The sequence below is a fragment of the Oncorhynchus mykiss genome, chromosome 18 (genome assembly GCF_013265735.2).
Source record: "Oncorhynchus mykiss isolate Arlee chromosome 18, USDA_OmykA_1.1, whole genome shotgun sequence".
Lineage (NCBI taxonomy): Eukaryota > Metazoa > Chordata > Actinopteri > Salmoniformes > Salmonidae > Oncorhynchus > Oncorhynchus mykiss.
This window is the reverse complement of record NC_048582.1, coordinates 70697965-70719662: the sequence shown is the minus strand read 5'-3', so window position 1 is coordinate 70719662 and position 21698 is coordinate 70697965. Positions and strand designations below refer to the sequence as shown.

At 45.6% G+C, this 21698-nt stretch overlaps 1 protein-coding gene across 1 annotated transcript in view; it reads left to right on the top strand.

Moving 5' to 3' along the window:
- Nucleotides 1-1258: 1258 nt before the first annotated feature.
- The window catches only part of LOC118941013 (N-terminal EF-hand calcium-binding protein 1-like), a 72462-nt gene continuing 52022 nt past the window's right edge, over nucleotides 1259-21698 (top strand). Inside the window, exon 1 of the mRNA XM_036951083.1 lies at nucleotides 1259-1517. Within this exon, the coding sequence (XP_036806978.1) occupies nucleotides 1428-1517 (90 nt within the window). The 5' untranslated portion in view covers nucleotides 1259-1427. The remainder of the gene's footprint in view (nucleotides 1518-21698) is intronic.

Genomic DNA, 21698 nt, shown 5'->3' with positions numbered 1-21698 from the left:
GGAAGTTAAACTGTTGCATACAGTTCCATTTCAAGGTCGACCAAGGAAGTGGTTAATAGACGTTTTGCTATAAGAGACCCTCAAATTTACGGCATTGTTAAATCGGATTTAGCCGAAGGAAAAAAAAGCAGCGTATTTCATGTCTATCATTCCTGATGGTAATTTCTCTTGTCACAACTGTGTCCACTGTTATGTCATGATCTCTTTATCCATCCACGTTCAGAGCATTGCATTATTAAAAAGACAATGCCTTTATATGACCAAGTATTGCAATGTGAAACATGTATTTCTAGATTAAACACTGATTCAGTTTGGTGAAACAGTGACTGTTTAATTTTGTGTGTTGTACTTATTAGTCAATTGAAAATGTGCTTAGAGTCTTGAAACAACTCTCTTTTTTGATGATCTGTCTGAGTTTTTAGTAAGAGTTGTTAAAATGTTCTACGTGCTTGTGAAAATTGCACCAAAGCGACAAAAAAAACGTACATGTTCTGTTTACTCTGATATAATCTGTGGAAATGATGTTTGTGTGCATTCTATTAAAACACAACTAGAGATCGCTGTTGTACAGGCTTCTTTTACAGCGTTAACATCTCCTCTTGAGTTCTCACGTCTCACAACAGTCAGTCGTGTTGCTCCTGAATATCTCGTTTTAAATCACAGAGGAATAACTCTGTGTATATTAGTAGCAGACTACTAATGTAAAATGTGTCTGGGGAAAAAAAGTAGGTAGAGGTAAGACTGCTCTAAGAAAAAGTCCCGAGGCCTATAGATTATGTTTATGTATTTGTCAGATCACAACCTGTTTCAGGCCATCTGGTCCTTATTCCGAAATCACTCACAAAATACACGCTTGCTAAATACATTTGATCATTCACATAAATAGGGTAGGCTACATTTAAAATATATATATATTTGTAAGATTACATTTGCTCTCACCACTATCAAATAACATTAGCATTTGCTTACATTGTGAAATAAAATACGTAAGTAATCACACATCTACACTAATTAGGATCCATTATGGCCTGCCTATTATGACTTGTTGAAATATAAAACATATACAAACAATAGGCCTACATCTATTTTAACGTAACATCATTATAAGAAACATAAATAATGATCCTCATTGGGATGCAAGCGACATACTGAAACATAGTTACAGCAGCCCAATGCTCAACATCACCGTCTTTCCCCTTTTATGACGGAAAAACGCGTCCCCTCCCGCCGCACCTTCTATCGAGACGCGCAACGGCAACCTGTAGAACGCAACGCGAGTTGAAATGCACAGCGGTAGCGGTTGTATGAATTCTGTCGGAACATATCAACTGATCTTTAGGTCGTTTTTTTCCGTTGACTTTTAGACTAGATTCATTCAACTGAACACAAGTAGTTTATTACCAACATCAAAAAAGATCACCTGTAAAATGGATTGTTCTTCTGAGGCGGTGCAGTTGCTTTCGGATGAAGCCACCGCTCCAATGGAATTGAAAAAAGGAATGTCCATATTCCTGGATGTAAGTACTATGTATGACTTGAGGCATGCGGTGTTCATCCAGAAAAATGTGTATTGTTAACGTTATTCCCCTTGATACTGTGACTGTGAGACCGTAGGCTATAGTTTAATCGACAGGGAAAACAGAATGCCTAGCAGTTTTGCCAAGTTTCAAATAACTTCTCGATAGACTAATCGATAAAGAAATGTATTCATCGTTTTTTAACTGATTTTACATACCTCTCTTAATTTAAGCAGGAGAAATGCAATGCATTTCATCGGCAAATGTCAATAATATTTCCAATCCGTCCTTCTTGGCTATGATGTTTAATTTATAGGCTATCTACTTTGTCTTATGTAACTCATAGATTCATTATTTGTATCGCTATATATTCCATACATGTATACGTTTATTTATGTATACTTACACTATATCTATTCAATGGCGTATATTATGTAACACATAGATGAATTGATTTTACACGTTTTATTACACTGTTCTGTGTCTGTAAAACCCCACAGGGTCTGTCTGCTGGCAGGGCTGGCTAGCACCAGACGTGTTCAGTTCACACAGTGTTATAAAGTGAATTCATGTGTGCCACCCTATTCTCTATATAGTGCACCACATTTGACCAAAAGTAGTGCACTGTGTAGTCAATATGGTGCCATTTGGGAGTACTGCAAAAGTTGACCTTTTCCCATTAATGCATCACCTGCTGGGTGCGTCATAGTTGTTTGACCATCATTTGGGGGTGTTAGCACTTCTAACTCATTCTCACCAATACTTGCTGCTCCAATTAGCTGAATTGATTTCGCACGGATCCCTACAGATCTTTATAATGTATTGGCTATATAAATAATGGACATATTTTGTAGGCTATAGAAAGGTTGGTGCACAACTATGGGGCAAAACAGACTGGGTTGTGGGGCAAAACAGACGGGGTTGTGGGGCAAAAACAGACGGGGTTGTAGGGCAAAAACAGACTGGGTTGTGGGGCAAAACAGACTGGGTTGTGGGGCAAAAACAGACTGGGTTGTGGGGCAAAAACAGACAGGGTTGTGGGGCAAAAACAGACAGGGTTGTGGGGCAAAAACAGACAGGGTTGTGGGGCAAAAACAGACGGGGTTGTGGGGCAAAAACAGACGGGTTGTGGGGCAAAAACAGACGGGGTTGTGGGGCAAAAACAGACGGGGTTGTGGGGCAAAACAGACAGGGTTGTGGGGCAAAAACAGACGGGGTTGTGGGGCAAAAACAGACGGGGTTGTGGGGCAAAAACAGACGGGTTGTAGGGCAAAAACAGATAGGGTTGTGGGGCAAAAACAGACGGGGTTGTGGGGCAAAAACAGACGGGGTTGTGGGGCAAAAACAGACTGGGTTGTGGGGCAAAAACAGACAGGGTTGTGGGGCAAAAACAGACGGGGTTGTGGGGCAAAAACAGACAGGGTTGTGGGGCAAAAACAGACGGGGTTGTGGGGCAAAAACAGACGGGGTTGTGGGGCAAAAACAGACAGGGTTGTGGGGCAAAAACAGACTGGGTTTGTTTCGATTGAAATCAGTCACAACACCTCAAAACACGACATGGTATAAAGAACAACACGAAAGAAGCTGAAACGATCAAGGATTCCCCTCTTGGCAGATTCTTGACATCGTTGCTATCTGACCACTCAGAATCATATCAAAGCACGGCATCAATGAAAGCGCATCATTTTCCTGATGTTGTCAGCCAATTCCCGTCTATTTGCATAGTCTGGATTAATGTCACCAACCTCTCATACATCCATGTGGTTTTGTAGATGAGATATTCTGTTTTATAATCATCTAATGATGAAAGATAGCATTGCTTTAATCAGAAGTCTGTATAATTAAACAGATGCTTTATTCTTGGTTGGGGTCATTAGTCATGGAAATTTGGTGATGAGTGATATTGAATTGAAATGTCAATACTATTGACATTACATATCAGTACCAGTGATTCATTTCAGCCGGATCCTGCTGGAACAGGATCCGGAACAGGATCCGGAACAGGACCTGGAACAGGATCCGGAACAGGACCCGGAACAGGATCCGGAACAGGACCCGGAACAGGACCCGGAACAGGATCCGGAACAGGACCCGGAACAGGACCCGGAACAGGACCCGGAACAGGATCCGGAACAGGACCCGGAACAGGATCTGGAACAGGACCCGGAACAGGATCCGCAACAGGATCCGGAACAGGATCCGACCCAGAAGAGGATCTGGAACAGGATCCAGAACAGGATCTGGAACAGGACCCGGAACAGGATCCGGAACAGGACCCGGAACAGGATCCGGAACAGGACCCGGAACAGGATCCGGAACAGGACCCAGAACAGGATCCGGAACAGGATCCGGAACAGGACCCGGAACAGGATCCGGAACACGACCCGGAACAGGATCCGCAACAGGATCCAGAACAGGATCCGACCCAGAAGAGGATCTGGAACAGGATCCGGAACAGGATCTGGAACAGGACCCGGAACAGGATCCGGAACAGGACCCGGAACAGGACCCGGAACAGGATCCGGAACAGGACCCGGAACAGGATCCGGAACAGGATCCGGAATAGGATCCGCAACAGGATCCGGAACAGGACCCGGAACAGGATCCGGAACACGACCCGGAACAGGATCCGCAACAGGATCCAGAACAGGATCCGACCCAGAAGAGGATCTGGAACAGGATCCGGAACAGGATCTGGAACAGGATCCGGAACAGGACCCGGAACAGGACCCGGAACAGGATCCGGAACAGGACCCGGAACAGGATCCGGAACAGGACCCGGAACAGGATCCGGAATAGGATCCGCAACAGGATCCGGAACAGGATCTGACCCGGAACAGGATCCGGAACAGGATCTGGAACAGGATCTGGAACAGGACCCGGAACAGGATCCGGAACAGGATCCGGAACAGGATCTGGAACAGGACCCGGAACAGGATCCGGAATAGGATCCGGCACCTCTCAGTTTCGCCGAACGTGTCTTTTTCCCCCAGCGCATTTAAGCCAAAACCACGCCCCGTTACTCAGAGAGGCGTTCTTCTACGCTCCCATTGGCTAGCTAGCGTTGTCTCACTCACAGCCGATCAGCGCAGAGACACAGTGACCTTCCAAAATAATTGAACAATTAGCGACCCACCGTAAAGCGGGCCTGTGATCATGTTTGGTATCATTTGCCCATGTATTTATTTTCAGAGTTTCAATGAGTTGTAAAAATGTCTCCGAGAACTCTGCTGAATTCCCTGTATTGAAGGTCAGCTAAGTTAACCCAGACTACTACTTAACGTCACTAGGTCGGCATTTGAAGTTGTTTTTATTGTCATTAGTAGTCTGTTATCAGGTTAAAACAGATGCTTATTATTCACTACGCTCCAGCCATTGAATCTGTCTTTGAGCGTTAAGGGACGTTAAAGCTCAGTCCACAACATTATGTTACATTTCAATCTTGAAGGGAAAAAGGAAAAATGTTATTAATCAATGACTGAAATTTCCCGCTGTGTGATATTCACTTCCGGACTTGGAGAGGCTCAAAGCCTTGTAGACCTCCTCTCTGAATAGGGTTAGGGTTAGGGCCTTGTAGAACTACTCTCTGAATAGGGTTAGGGTTAGGGCCTTGTAGAACTACTCTCTGAATAGGGTTAGGGTTAGGGCCTTGTAGAACTACTCTCTGAATAACGTGGCGTTGGTTTTGGCTTAACCTTTCTTCTGAACTGCGCCGGGAAAAAGACGCGTTTCGGACTATTTCTTTCCAGAACCCATTTACCAGGATCCGGTATCTCATTTACCAGGATCCGGTATCTCATTTACCAGGATCCGGTATCCCATTTACCAGGATCCGGTATCTCATTTACCAGGATCCGGTATCTCATTTACCAGGATCCGGTATCTCATTTACCAGGATCCGGTATCTCATTTACCAGGATCCGGTATTTCATTTACCAGGATCCGGTATCCCATTTACCAGGATCCAGTACCTCTCGTGACATGAAAACATTATTTTCTAATTAAATGTTATTTGGCACATGCGTGGAATACAACAGGCAGTAGACCTTAAAAGTGAAATGCTTACTCACAAGCCCTTAAACAACAATGAAGTTAAGGAAATAGAGTTAAGAAAATATTTTCAAAATAAACTAAAGTAAAAAAGTAAGAAAATAAAATAACAATAACGAGGCTATATACAGGGGGTGTTAAGCGGAGCGACACAGGGGAACCTGTCCCTCAGATGAGGAAACAAGGATGATTGAACCACAATATTTATTGTTACACAGGGAGATACGGAGTGCAGATTCGGGGAAGCTCGGATGAGTTGCAGAAAAAACAGATGTGGAGACTGAGGTTGGACTTGGCTGAGTAGAACAGGGTAAACAGGTCCTGAGTGGAATCCAAGGTAGTGGTGGTGAGACGTGGAGACTGAGGTTGGAGTTGGCTGAGTAGAACAGGGTAAACAGATCCTGAGCAGAATCCAAGGTAGTGGTGGTGAGATGTGGAGACTGAGGTTGGAGTTGGCTGAGTAGAACAGGGTAAACAGATCCTGAGGAGAATCCAAGGTGGTGGTGGTGAGATGTGGAGACAGGTTGGAGTTGGCTGAGTAGAACAGGGTGAACAGGTCCTGAGGAGAATCCAATGTAGTTGGGTGGTGAGATGTGGAGACTGAGGTTGGAGTTGGCTGAGTAGAACAGGGTAAACAGGTCCTGAGGAGAATCCAAGGTAGTGGTGGTGAGACGTGGAGACTGAGGTTGGAGTTGGCTGAGTAGAACAGGGTAAACAGGTCCTGAGGAGAATCCAATGTAGTTGGGTGGTGAGATGTGGAACGGGAGAGTCCGGGTGGCCATTTGATTAATTGTTCAGCAGTCATGACTTGGAGGTAGAAGCTGTTGAGGAGCTTTTTGGTCATAGACTTGGCACTCCGGTACCGCTTGCTGTGCAGTTGCAGAGAGAACAGTCTATGACTTGGGTGACTGGAATCTCTGACAATTTTTTGGGCCTTCCTCTGACACCGCCTGGAAGAGAGGTCCTGGATGGCTCTGTTTGCAATGTAAAAATTATAATTAAAGCAATCAGAGTTAATTCAAAAACAAACAAAACATGTGATGTGAAAGTAGTGCCTGATATCCTAAGAATTGATCCATGTTTGGCTGGCCCGGGGTTATGGTTTGCCCTGTGTTGGGCTGGCCCGGGGTTACGGTTTGCCCTGTGTTGGGCTGGCCCGGGGTTATGGCTTGCCCTGTGTTGGGCTGGCCCGGGGTTATGGTTTGCCCCGTGTTGGGCTGGCCCGGGGTTATGGTTTGCCCTGTGTTGGGCTGGCCCGGGGTTATGGTTTGCCCTGTGTTGGGCTGGCCCGGGGTTATGGCTTGCCCTGTGTTGGGCTGGCCCGGGGTTATGGTTTGCTCTGTGTTGGGCTGGCCCGGGGTTATGGCTTGCCCTGTGTTGGGCTGGCCCGGGGTTATGGTTTGCTCTGTGTTGGGCTGGCCCGGGGTTATGGTTTGCCCTGTGTTGGGCTGGCCCGGGGTTATGGTTTGCCCTGTGTTGGGCTGGCCCGGGGTTATGGTTTGCCCTGTGTTGGGCTGGCCCGGGGTTATGGCTTGCCCTGTGTTGGGCTGGCCCGGGGTTATGGTTTGCTCTGTGTTGGGCTGGCCCGGGGTTATGGCTTGCCCTGTGTTGGGCTGGCCCGGGGTTATGGTTTGCTCTGTGTTGGGCTGGCCCGAGGTTATGGTTTGCCCTGTGTTGGGCTGGCCCGGGGTTATGGTTTGCCCTGTGTTGGGCTGGCCCGGGGTTATGGTTTGCCCCGTGTTGGGCTGGCCCGGGGTTATGGTTTGCCCTGTGTTGGGCTGGCCCGAGGTTATGGTTTGCCCTGTGTTGGGCTGGCCCGGGGTTATGGCTTGCCCTGTGTTGGGCTGGCCCGGGGTTATGGTTTGCTCTGTGTTGGGCTGGCCCGGGGTTATGGTTTGCCCTGTGTTGGGCTGGCCCGAGGTTATGGTTTGCCCTGTGTTGGGCTGGCCCGGGGTTATGGTTTGCCCTGTGTTGGGCTGGCCCGGGGTTATGGTTTGCCCCGTGTTGGGCTGGCCCGGGGTTATGGTTTGCCCTGTGTTGGGCTGGCCCGAGGTTATTGTTTGCCCTGTGTTGGGCTGGCCCGGGGTTATGGTTTGCCCTGTGTTGGGCTGGCCCGGGGTTATGGTTAGCGGGACATTGTACCCTATATAGACCAATGAATGACCATTGCTGTGGTGACAGAGAGAAGTACGCATGTATCTCTCCCTTTCTATGATCTCTGATAGACACGAGCATCTCTCTGCTGTGATAGACATGAACATCTCTCTGCTCTGATAGACATGAGTATCTCTCTGCTGTGATAGACATGAACATCTCTCTGCTCTGATAGACATGAGCATCTCTCTGCTCTGATAGACATGAGCGTCTCTCTGCTCTGATAGACACGAGCATCTCTCTGCTCTGATAGACATGAGCATCTCTCTGCTCTGATAGACATGAGCATCTCTCTGCTCTGATAGACACGAGCATCTCTCTGCTCTGATAGACATGAGCGTCTCTCTGCTCTGATAGATATGAGCATCTCTCTGCTCTGATAGACACGAGCATCTCTCTGCTCTGATAGACATGAGCATCTCTCTGCTCTGATAGACATGAGCGTCTCTCTGCTCTGATAGATATGAGCATCTCTCTGCTCTGATAGACATGAGCATCTCTCATCTCTCCAGTGTTGCACTTGATCATTTGTGTTCTTATAGAATCACTGCTGTCAGCCAAAACAGATCCTGCTGAAGAGAGAAGACTAATCTGTCTGTCGGCTACCACATTATCAACTTCCAGATAGACCTATTGAGCAAAGTTAAACAAGAGCAGTATAAGATTTTGGCACGAGAACGTTGGCCATCGCTGGTGAGTGAAGCTGCGCATCATTGGGTGAGCCAGTGAAACTGGAACGCTCTTTTAGGCCTAGAATTTCTTCCTGATATTGTACAACATGTGTGTCTCCACAGACCTCGTCCTAGGTTATTGATTGATGCAAGACATGGTTGTTTTCATTGATCTCACATTCTCAGTTTGTCAGTGTCAATGTGTGGCCTGTCATTTCCATCATTTGTGAAGAATTCATAAGATTCTGTTGAAGTCTCCGGTCATCTAAAAATCTCATAAAGGGCCATTCTTTCCCCCGGACCCTAGGCCACAAAAAAAGTCCCCTTATGTGTTCAACTTCTGCAAGCGCCTCTCTCTACTCTTCCTCTCTATGCCAGTACGCAAAAGCAATAATAATGATTCAAATGCTTTATTATAAAAGTGATTTTTCTTTAATGCGTTCCGGTACCTCAGAGCTCCCCAGGTCACCTTCCGTTGACAAATGAATCACTGGTCAGTACTGTTTATAAAGGCATAGTGCCACTGAATACCCAGGAGGTTGTCTTTGGCAGTCTGTATTTATACACTGAGCAAAAATATAATTACAAAATGCAACAATTTTAAAGATTTTACTGAGTTACAGTTCACATAAGGAAATTAGTCAATTGAAATAAAATGAATTAGGCACTAATCTATGGATTTCACATGACTGGGAATACAGATATGCATCTGTTGGTCACAGATACTGTAACTTTAAAAAAGAGTAGGGGCGTGGATCAGGAAACCAGTCAGTATCTGGTGTGACCAGAATTTACCTCATGCAACACTTCTTCTTTCATATAGAGTTGATCAGGCTGTTGATTGTGGCCCTGTGGAATGTTGTCCAACTCCTCTTCGATGGCTGTGGGAATGTTGTCCAACTCCTCTTTGAAGGCTGTGGAAAGTTGTCCAACTCCTCTTCGATGGCTGTGGAATGTTGTCCAACTCCTCTTTGATGGCTGTGGAATGTTGTCCAACTCCTCTTTGAAGGCTGTGGAATGTTGTCCAACTCCTCTTCGATGGCTGTGGAATGTTGTCCAACTCCTCTTTGATGGCTGTGGAATGTTGTCCAACTCCTCTTTGATGGCTGTGGAAAGTTGTCCAACTCCTCTTTGATGGCTGTGGAATGTTGTCCAACTTCTCTTTGATGGCTGTGGAATGTTGTCCAACTCCTCTTTGATGGCTGTGGAATGTTGTCCAACTCCTCTTCGATGGCTGTGGAATGTTGTCCAACTCCTCTTCAATGGCTGTGGAATGTTGTCCAACTCCTCTTTGATGGCTGTGGAAAGTTGTCCAACTCCTCTTCGATGGCTGTGGAATGTTGTCCAACTCCTCTTTGATGGCTGTGGGAATGTTGTCCAACTCCTCTTCGATGGCTGTGGGAATGTTGTCCAACTCCTCTTTGAAGGCTGTGGAAAGTTGTCCAACTCCTCTTCGATGGCTGTGGAATGTTGTCCAACTCCTCTTCGATGGCTGTGGGAATGTTGTCCAACTCCTCTTCGATGGCTGTGGAATATTGTCCAACTCCTCTTCGATGGCTGTGGGAAGTTGTCCAACTCCTCTTTGAAGGCTGTGGAATGTTGTCCAACTCCTCTTTGAAGGCTGTGGAATGTTGTCCAACTCCTCTTTGAAGGCTGTGGAATGTTGTCCAACTCCTCTTCGATGGCTGGGGAATGTTGTCTAACTCCTCTTCGATGGCTGTGGAATGTTGTCCAACTCCTCTTCGATGGCTGGGGAATGTTGTCTAACTCCTCTTCGATGGCTGTGGAATGTTGTCCAACTCCTATTTGAAGGCTGTGGAATGTTGTCCAACTCCTCTTCGATGGCTGTGGAATGTTGTCCAACTCCTCTTCGATGGCTGTGGAATGTTGTCCAACTCCTCTTTGAATGCTGTGGAATGTTGTCCAACTCCTCTTCGAAGGCTGTGGAATGTTGTCCAACTCCTATTTGAAGGCTGTGGAATGTTGTCCAACTCCTCTTCGATGGCTGTGGAATGTTGTCCAACTCCTCTTCGATGGCTGTGGAATGTTGTCCAACTCCTCTTTGAATGCTGTGGAATGTTGTCCAACTCCTATTTGAAGGCTGTGGAATGTTGTCCAACTTCTCTTTGATGGCTGTGGAATGTTGTCCAACTTCTCTTCGATGGCTGTGGAATGTTGTCCAACTCCTCTTTGAAGGCTGTGGAATGTTGTCCAACTTCTCTTCGATGGCTGTGGAATGTTGTCCAACTCCTCTTCGATGGCTGTGGAATGTTGTCCAACTCCTCTTCGATGGCTGTGGAATGTTGTCCAACTCCTCTTCGATGGCTGTGGAATGTTGTCCAACTCCTCTTCGATGGCTGTGGAATGTTGTCCAACTCCTCTTCGATGGCTGTGGAATGTTGTCCAACTCCTCTTTGAATGCTGTGGAATGTTGTCCAACTCCTATTTGAAGGCTGTGGAATGTTGTCCAACTTCTCTTTGATGGCTGTGGAATGTTGTCCAACTTCTCTTCGATGGCTGTGGAATGTTGTCCAACTCCTCTTTGAAGGCTGTGGAATGTTGTCCAACTTCTCTTCGATGGCTGTGGAATGTTGTCCAACTCCTCTTCGATGGCTGTGGAATGTTGTCCAACTCCTCTTCGATGGCTGTGGAATGTTGTCCAACTCCTCTTCGATGGCTGTGGAATGTTGTCCAACTCCTCTTCGATGGCTGTGGAATGTTGTCCAACTTCTCTTCGATGGCTGTGGAATGTTGTCCAACTTCTCTTCGATGGCTGTGGAATGTTGTCCAACTTCTCTTCGATGGCTGTGGAATGTTGTCCAACTTCTCTTCGATGGCTGTGGAATGTTGTCCAACTCCTCTTTGAAGGCTGTGGAATGTTGTCCAACTTCTCTTCGATGGCTGTGGAATGTTGTCCAACTCCTCTTCAATGGCTGTGGAATGTTGTCCAACTCCTCTTCAATGGCTGTGGAATGTTGTCCAACTTCTCTTCGATGGCTGTGGAAAGTTGTCCAACTCCTCTTCAATGGCTGTGGAATGTTGTCCAACTCCTCTTCGATGGCTGTGGAATGTTGTCCAACTCCTCTTTGATGGCTGTGGGAATGTTGTCCAACTCCTCTTCGATGGCTGTGGGAATGTTGTCCAACTCCTCTTTGAAGGCTGTGGAAAGTTGTCCAACTCCTCTTCGATGGCTGTGGAATGTTGTCCAACTCCTCTTTGATGGCTGTGGGAATGTTGTCCAACTCCTCTTCGATGGCTGTGGAATGTTGTCCAACTCCTCTTCGATGGCTGTGGGAAGTTGTCCAACTCCTCTTCGAAGGCTGTGGAATGTTGTCCAACTCCTCTTCAATGGCTGTGGAATGTTGTCCAACTCCTCTTCGATGGCTGTGGGAAGTTGTCCAACTCCTCTTCGAAGGCTGTGGGAAGTTGTCCAACTCCTCTTCGAAGGCTGTGGAATGTTGTCCAACTCCTCTTCGATGGCTGTGGAATGTTGTCCAACTCCTCTTCAATGGCTGTGGAATGTTGTCCAACTCCTCTTTGAAGGGAAGTTGCTGGACATTTTTGATTTACCATTTATTTATCTAAGTCTGTTAAGATCAAATCAATCAAAAGTATTTATAAATCCCTTTTTACATCAGCCGATGTCACAAAGTGCCGTACAGAAACCCAGCCTAAAACCCCAAACAGCAAGCAATGCAGATGTAGAAGCACGGTGGGGCTAGGAAAAACTCCCTAGAAAGGCTGGAACCTAGGAAGAAACCTAGCGAGGAACCAGGCTATGAGGGCTGGCCAGTCCTCTTCTGGCTGTGCCGTTTGAAGATTAGAACAGAACATCGACAAATGTTCAAATGTTCATAGATGACCAGCAGGGTCAAATAATAATAATCACAGTAGTTGTAGAGGGTGCAACAGGTCAGCACCTCAGGATCAAATTGGCTTTTCATCGCCGATCATTCAGAGTATCTCTACCGCTCCTGCTGTCTCTAGAGAGTTGAAAACAGCAGGTCTGGGACCTGTAGCACCACATTCAGAGTATCTCTACCGCACCTGCTGTCTCTAGATAGTTTAAAACAGCAGGTCTGGGACAGGTAGCACGTCCGGTGAACAGGTCAGGGATGCATAGCCGCAGGCAGAACAGTTGGAGCAGCAGCACGGCCAGGTGGACTGGGGACAGCAAGGAGTCATCATGCCAGGTAGTCCTGAGTCATGGTCCAAGGGCCCAGGTCCTCCGAGAGGGAAGGGAGAGAGAGGTCCTCCGAGAGAGAGAAAGAAAGAGAGAGAAAGAGAGGGAGAAATAGAGGAAGCGTATTAAAATTCACACAGGACACCTGATAAGGCGGATGAAATCAAGATATAACAAACTGACCCTAGCCCCCCGACACATAAATTACTGCAGCATAAATATTGGAGGCTGAGACAGGAGGAGTCAGGAGACACTGTGGCCCCGTCCGACGATACCCCCGGACAGGGCACACCAGGCAGGATATAACCCCACCCACTTTGCCAAAGCACAGCCCCTACACCACTAGAGGGATATCGTCAAACCACCATTTTACTACTCTGAGACAAGGCCGAGTATAGCCCACGAAGATCTCCCCCACGGCACGAACCCGAGGACGGCGCCGACCCGGACAGGAAGATCACGTCAGTGACTCAACCCACTCAAGTGACACACCCCTCCTAGGGACAGCATGGAATAGCCCCATTAAGCCAGTGACTCAGCCCCTGTAATAGGGTTAGAGGCAGAGAATGCCAGAATCACACTCCTGGGCCAGACTGCACTCAATCATATGACCTTCAGTAAAGTCTTCAGTAAAGACTTAAAGGTTGAAAACGAGTCTGCGTCTCTCACATGGATAGGCAGACCATTCCATAAAAATAGAGCTCTATAGGAGAAATCCCTGCTTCCAGCTGTTTGCTTAGAAATTCTAGGGACAATTAAGAGGCCTGCGTCTTGTGACCGTAGTATACGTGTAGGTATGTACGGCAGGACCAAATCAGAGAGATAGGTAGGAGCAAGCCCATGTAATGCTTTGTAGGTTAGCAGTAAAACCTTGAAATCAGCCCTTGCCTTAACAGGAAGCCAGTGTAGGGAGGCTAGCACTGGAGTAATATGATCACATTTTTTGGTTCTAGTCATGATTCTAGCAGCCATATTTAGCACTAACTGAAGTTTATTTAGTGCTTTATCCGGGTAGCCGGAAAGTAGAGCATTGCAGTAGTCTAACCTAGAAGTGACAAAAGCATGGATACATTTTTTAGCATAATCTTTGGATAGAAAGTTTCAGATTTTTGCAATGTTATGTAGATGGAAAAAAGCTGTCCTTGAAACAGTCTTGATATGTTCGTCAAAAGAGAGATCAGGGTCCAAAGTGATCCCGAGGTCCTTCACAGTTTTATTTGAGATGACTGTACAGCCATCAAGATTAATTGTCAGATCCAACAGAAGATCGCTTTGTTTCTTGGGACCTAGAACTAGCATCTCTGTTTTGTCCGAGTTTAAAAGTAGAAAGTTTGCAGCCATCCACTTCCTTATGTCTGAAACACATTCTTCTAGCAAGGGCAATTTTGGGGCTTCACCATGTTTAATTGAGATGTACAGCTGTGTGTCATCCGCATAGCAGTGAAAGTTAACATTATGTTTTCGAATAACATCCCCAAGAGGTAAAATATATAGTGAAAACAATAGTGGTCCTAAAACGGAACCTTGAGGAACACTGAAATTTACAGTTGATTTGTCAGAGGACAAACCAGCCACAGAGACAAACTGATATTTCCAACAGATAAGATCTAAACCAGGCCAGAACTTGTCCATGTAGACCAATTTGGGATTATAATCTCTCCAAAAGAATGTGGTGATCGATGGTATCAAAAGCAGCACTAAGGTCTAGGAGCACGAGGACAGATGCAGAGTCTCGGTCTGACGCCATTAAAAGGTAATTTACCACCTTCACAAGTGCAGTCTCAGTGCTATGATGGGGTCTAAAACCAGACTGAAGCGTTTCTTATACATCGTTTGTCTTCAGGAAGGCAGTGAGTTGCTGCACAACAGCTTTTTCAAAAACTTTTGAGAGGAATGGGAGATTCGATATAGGCTGATAGTTTTTTTATATTTTGTGAGTCAAGGTTTGGCTTTTTCAAGAGAGGTTTTATTACTGCCACTTTTAATGAGTTTGGTACACATCCGGTGGATAGAGAGCCGTTTATTATGTTCAACATAGGAGGGCCAAGCACAGGAAGCAGCTCTTTCAGTAGTTTAGTTGGAATAGGGTCCAGTATGCAGCTTGAAGGTTTAGAGACCATGATTATTTTTCATCAGTGTCAAGAAATATAGTACTAAAACACTTGAGTGTCTCCCTTGATCCTAGGTCCTGGCAGAGTTGTGCAGACTCAGGACAACTATAAAATAGCCTCCAACACTCTACTCAACAAACTGGATGCAGTCTATCACAGTGCCATCCGTTTTGTCACCAAAGCCCCATACACTACCCACCATTGCGACCTGTACGCTCTCGTTGGTTGGCCCTCGCTTCATACTCGTCGCCAAACCCACTGGCTACAGGTTATCTACAAGTCTCTGCTAGGTAAAGCCCTGCCTTATCTCAGCTCACTGGTCACCATAGCAGCACCCACTCGTAGCACGCGCTCCAGCAGGTATATCTCACTGGTCACCCCCAAAGCCAATTCCTCCATTGGTCGTCTTTCCTTCCAGTTCTCTGCTGCCCACGACTGGAACGAATTGCAAAAATCTCTGAAGCTGGAGACTCACATCTCCCTCACTAGCTTTAAGCACCAGCTGTCAGAGCAGCTTACAGATCACTGCACCTGTCCATAGCCCATCTGTAAACAGCCCATCTATTCGCCACCATGGCCTATTTATTTCCTTAACTTACCTCATTTGCACTCACTGTATATAGACTTTTGGTTTTCTTTTGTTCTACTGTATTATTGACTGTATGTTTTGTTAATTCCATGTGTAACTCTGTGTTGTTGTATGTGTCGAATTGCTACGCTTTAATTATCTTGGCCAGGTCGCAGTTGCAAATGAGAACTTGTTCTCAACTACCTGGTAAAATAAAGGTGAAATAAATGTTTTAAAAAAAATAAAAAACTGAGCTTTGGAGAAATACGGAGTCCGTAATTTGCTTTCTAATGATCTTTTCGTCAAAGAAGTTAATGAATTTAACACTGCTGAAGTGAAAGCCATCCTCTCTTGGGAATGCAGCTTTTTAGTTATCTTTGCGACAGTATCAAAAATACATTTTGGATTGTTCTTATTCTCTTCAATTAAGTTGGAAAAATAGCATGATCGAGCAGCAGTAAGGGCTCTTCGATACTGCCTGGTACTGTCTTTCCAAGCTAGTCGGAAGACTTCCAGTTTGGTGTGGCGCCATTTCCGTTCCAATTTTCATGGAAGCTTGCTTCAGAGCTCGGGTATTTTCTGTATACCGAGGAGCTAGTTTCTTATGACAAATGTTTTTCGTTTTTAAGGGTGTGTCTGCACCTAGGGTATTACGCAAGGTTAAATTGAGTTCCTCAGTTAGGTGGTTAACTGATTTTTGTACTCTGACGTCCTTGGGTAGGTGGAGGGAGTCTCGAAGGGCATATAGGAATCTTTGGGTTGTCCGGGAATTTATAGCACGACTTTTGATGATCCTTGGTTGGGGTCTGAGCAGATTATTTGTTGCGATTACAAATGTAATGAAACGGTGGTCCGATAGTCCAGGATTATGAGGAAAAACATTTAGATCCACAATATTTATTCCACAGGACAAAACTAGGTCCAGAGTATGACTGTGGCATTGAGTGGGTCCAGAGACATGTTGGACAAAACCTGATGATGGCTCCGAAAGCCTTTTGGAGTGGGTCTATGGACTTTTCCATGTGAAAATTAAAGTCACCAAAAATGTGAATATTATCTGCCATAACTACAAGGTCCGATAGGAATTCAGGGAACTCGGTGACGAACGCTGTATACGGCCCAGGAGGCCTGTAAACAGTAGCTATAAAAAGTGATTGAGTAGGCTGCATAGATTTCATGACTAGAAGCTCAAAAGACGAAAACGTCATTTTTTTTTTGTAAATTGAAATTTGCTATCGTAAATGTTAGCAACACCTCCACCTTTGCGGGATGCACGGGGGATATGGTCACTAGTGTAGCCAGGAGGTGAGGCCTCATTTAACACAGTAAATTCATCAGGCTTAAGCCATGTTTCAGTCAGGCCAATCACATCAAGATTATGATCAGTGATTAGTTCATAAACTATAACTGCCTTGGAAGTGAGAGATCTAACATTAAGTAGCCCTATTTTGAGATGTGAGATAACACAATCTCTTTCAATAATGACAGGAATGGGGGAGGTCTTTATTCCAGTGAGATTTCTAAAGCGAACCCCACCATGTTTAGTTTTGCCCGACCTAGATCGAGGCACAGACACGGTCTCAATGGGGATAGCTGAGCTGACTACACTGACTGTGCTAGTGGCAGACTCCACTAAGCTGGCAGGCTGGCTAACAGCCTGCTGCCTGGCCTGCACCCTATCTCATTGTGAAGCTTGAGGAGTTAGAGCCCTGTCTATGTTGGTAGATAAGATGAGAGCACCCCTCCAGCTAGGATGGAGTCCGTCACTCCTCAGCAGGCCAGGCTTGGTCCTGTTTGTGGGTGAGTCCCAGAAAGAGGGCCACTTATCTACAAATTCTATCTTTTGGGAGGGGCAGAAAACAGTTTTTAACCAGCGATTGAGTTGTGAGACTCTGCTGTAGAGCTCATCACTCCCCCTAACTGGGAGGGGGCCAGAGACAATTACTCGATGCCGACACATCTTTCTAGCTGATTTACACGCTGAAGCTATGTTGCGCATGGTGACTTCTGACTGTTTCATCCTAACATCGTTGGTGCCGACGTGGATAACAATATCTCTATACTCTCTACACTCGCCAGTTTTAGCTTTAGCCAGCCCCATCTTCAGATTAGCCTTAACGTCGGTAGCGGTGCCCCCTGGTAAACAGTGTATGATCGCTGGATGATTCGTTTTAAGTCTAATACTGCGGGTAATGGAGTCGCCAATGACTAGAGTTTTCAATTTGTCACAGCTAATGGTGGGAGGCTTCGGCGTCTCAGACCCCGTAATGGGAGGAGGAGAGACCAGAGAAGGATCAGCCTCTGACTCCGACTTGTTGCTTGATGGGGAGAACCGGTCGGCCGAATGAGTGACGTCGGTTGAGCATTCCTACAGCATTTCCCTCCAGAAGCCATGAGAAAGTTGTCCGGCTGCATGGACAGTGCGAGGGGATTTATACTAATGTTACTATCTGTACTTACTGGTGGCACAGATGCTGTTACATCCTTTCCTACAGTGAAATTACCCTTGCCTAACTATTGCGTCTGAAGCTGGGCTTGCAGCACAGCTATCCTCGCCGTAAGGCGATCGTTCTCCTGTATATTATGAGTACAGCGACTGCAATTAGAAGGCATAATGTTAATGTTACTACTTATCTTCGGCTGGTGGAGGTCCTGGAGAACCACGTCCAGATAAAGCAACCGGGGTGAAAAAGTTTAATATAAAAATTTGAGTGAGGGGGAAAAAATAAAACTGTGAAGTAGCAAAGTAACGTTAGCAACAAACCGCACAGCTGCACGTAAACAGAACATATTCTTATTTACAATGACGGCCTACCAAAAGACAAAAGGCCTCCTGCACGGACGGGGGCTTGGATTAAAAATAAATAAAAAACATAGAACAAAACACACATCACGACAAGAGACACCACAACACATCATAAAGACACTCAACCAGGAGAGACACCACAGACAGGAAACAGGACACTCAACCAGGAGAGACACCACAGACAGGAAACAGGACACTCAACCAGGAGAGACACCACAGACAGGAAACAGGACACTCAACCAGGAGAGACACCACAGACAGGATACAGGACACTCAACCAGGAGAGACACCACAGACAGGAAACAGGACACTCAACCAGGAGAGACACCACAGACAGGAAACAGGACACTCAACCAGGAGAGACACCACAGACAGGAAACAGGACACTCAACCAGGAGAGACACCACAGACAGGAAACAGGACACTCAACCAGGAGAGACACCACAGACAGGAAACAGGACACTCAACCAGGAGAGACACCACAGACAAGAAACAGGACACTCAACCAGGAGAGACACCACAGACAGGAAACAGGACACTCAACCAGGAGAGACACCACAGACAGGATACAGGACCCTCAACCAGGAGAGACACCACAGACAGGAAACAGGACCCTCAACCAGGAGAGAAACTCAACCACTGCTTGTAACAGAGACAGAAAACAGAATGCAGAAACAAACAAAAAAAATTGCTAACACATCAAAAACACCTTCTCATTCATAGCTATAAATAAAATAAAATCCAATTTTATTGGTCACATACACATGGTTAGCAGATGTTAATGCGAGTGTAGCGAAATGCTTGTGCTTCTAATTCCGACTATGCGGTAATATCTAACAAGTAATCTAACAAATTCACAACTACCTTATACACACAAATGTTAAGGAATTAATAAGAATATGTACATACAAATATATGGATGAGCGATGGCTGTGCGGCATAGGTAAGATGCAGTAGATGGTATAGAACAGTATATATGTACATATGAGATGAGTGCTGTAGTCAATGAACAGCATTCTTACATAGGTATTCATCTTGTCCAGATGGGTTAGGGCAGTGTGCAGTGTGATTGCGATTGCATCGTCTGTGGATCTATTGGGGCGGTAAGCAAATTGAAGTTGGTCTAGGATGTCAGGATGTCAGGATGTCAGGTAAGGTAAGGTGGTAAGATGGAGGTGATATGATCCTTGACTAGCCTCTCAAAACACTTCATGACAGAAGTGAGTTTTACGTGGCGGTAGTCATTTAGTGCAGTTACCTTAGCTTTCTTGGGAACAGGAACAGGAACAATGGTGGCCATCCTGAAGCATGTGGGGACAACAGACTGAGATAGGGATTGGTTGAATATGTCCGTAAACACACCAGCCAGCTGGTCTGCGCATGCTCTGAGGACGCTGCTGGGGATGCCTTGCAAGTGTTAATTAACACGTTTAAATGTTTTACTCACGTTGGCCATGGAGAAGGCCACAGGCTTTGGTAGCGGGTCGTGTCAGTGGCACTGTATTGTCCTCAAAGTGAGCAAAGAAGTTGTATAATTTGTCTTGGAGCAAGACGTCGAAGTCCGCGACGTGGCTGCATTTCTTTTTGTAGTCCGTGACTGTTGACCTTGCCACATACGTCTTATGTTTGACGCTTTGCTTGTTTGATTGCCTTGTGGACGGAAGAGCTGTACTGTTTGTATTCGGTCATGTTTCCGGTCGCCTTGCCACGATTAAAAGCGGTGGTTTGCGCTTTCCGTTTTGCACGAATGCTGCCATTAATCCACGGTTTTCAATTAGGGAAGGTTTTAATAGTCACAGAAGGTTACGACACCTCCGATGCACTTGCTAATAAACTCACTCACCGAGTCAGCTTATACATCAATGTTGTTGTCTGAAACTTTCCGTAACGTGACATAACGTAACCACCCGGTAATCCAGCCTGCAGTTTAGAGACGGTTGCCCTGGTTACCACCCGGTACTCTAGCCTGCAGTTTAGAGACTGTTGCCCTGGTTACCACCCGGTACTCTAGCCTGCAGTTTAGAGACTGTTGCCCTGGTTACCACCCGGTACTCTAGCCTGCAGTTTAGAGACTGTTGCCCTGGTTACCACACAGTACTCTAGCCTGCAGTTTAGAGACTGTTTCCCTGGTTACCATACAGTACTCTAGCCTGCAGTTTAGAGACTGTTGCCCTGGTTACCACACTGTACTCTAGCCTGCAGTTTAGAGACTGTTGCCCTGGTTACCACACAGTACTCTAGCCTGCAGTTTAGAGACTGTTGCCCTATGTACAGTACATAGTCTTTGAACACTGGTCGCTTTAATAATGTTTGCTCTTTCCATGTCATAGACTGACCAGGTGAATCCAGGTGAAAGCTATGATCCATTATGGATATCACCTGTTAAATCCACTTCAATCAGTGTTGATGAAGGGGGGGCGACAGAAGGATGTTTAAGCCTTGAGACAATTGAGACTGGGATTGTGTATGTGTGCTATTCAGAGGGTGAATGGGCAAGACCAAGCATTTAAGTGCGTTTTAATGGGGTATGGTGCCAGGCGCACCGGTTTGAGTGAGTCAAGAACTGCAACTCTGCTGGGGTTTTCACACTCAACACTTTCCTGTGTGTATCAAGAATGGTCCACCACCCAAAGGGCCTCCAGTCAACTTGACACAACTGTGGGAAGCATTAGAGTCAACATGGGGCTAGCATCCCTGTGGAACTTTTTAGACACCTTGTAGAGTCTATGCACCAATGAATTGAGGCTGTTCTGAGGGCAAAGCGGGGTGCAACGTAATACTAGGAAGGTGTTCTTAATGTTTTGTACACTCAGTGTATATACTGTATTCTAGTCAAGGCCTATCCTATTTAACTGTCCTTAATGCGTATACATCCCATCATATATATAAATACCTTAAACTATAAACTGAAAGTATTCAGAACTCCTCCCTTTAATCCACAGTTAGTTACATTACAGCCTGATTCTAAAATGAATTAAATATTTTTTTCCCTCATTCATCTACACACAATACCTCATAATAACAAAGAGAAAACAGGTTTTTGGACATTTTTGCAAATTGATAAAAAATAAAAAAAAAACAGAAATACCTCATTTACATACAGTACCAGTCAAACGTTTTAGAACAGCTACACTCATTCAAGGGTTTTTCATTTTGTTCATTTAAAGGCATTCCAGGTGATTACCTCATTAAGCTGGTTGAGAGAATGCCAATAGTTCAAGGGTGGCTACTTTGAAGAATCTCAAATATAGAATATATTTAGATTTGTTTAACACTTTTTTGGTTACTACATGATTCCATATGTGTTATTTCATAGTTTTGATGTATTCACTATTATTCTACAATGTAGAAAATAGTAAAAATATAGAAAAACCCTGGAATGAGTGGGTGTGTCCAAACTTTTGACTGGTACTGTAAGTATTCAGACCCTTTGCTATGAGACTCTAAATTGAGCTCAGGTGCATCCTGTTTCCATTGAACATCGTTGAGATGTTTCTACAACTTGATTGGAGTCCACCTGTGGTAAATTCAATTGATTGGACATGATTTGAAAAGGCACACACAGGTCCCACAGTTGACAGTGCATGTCAGAACAAAAACCAAGACAAGACATCGAACAAATTGTCTGTCGAGCTCTG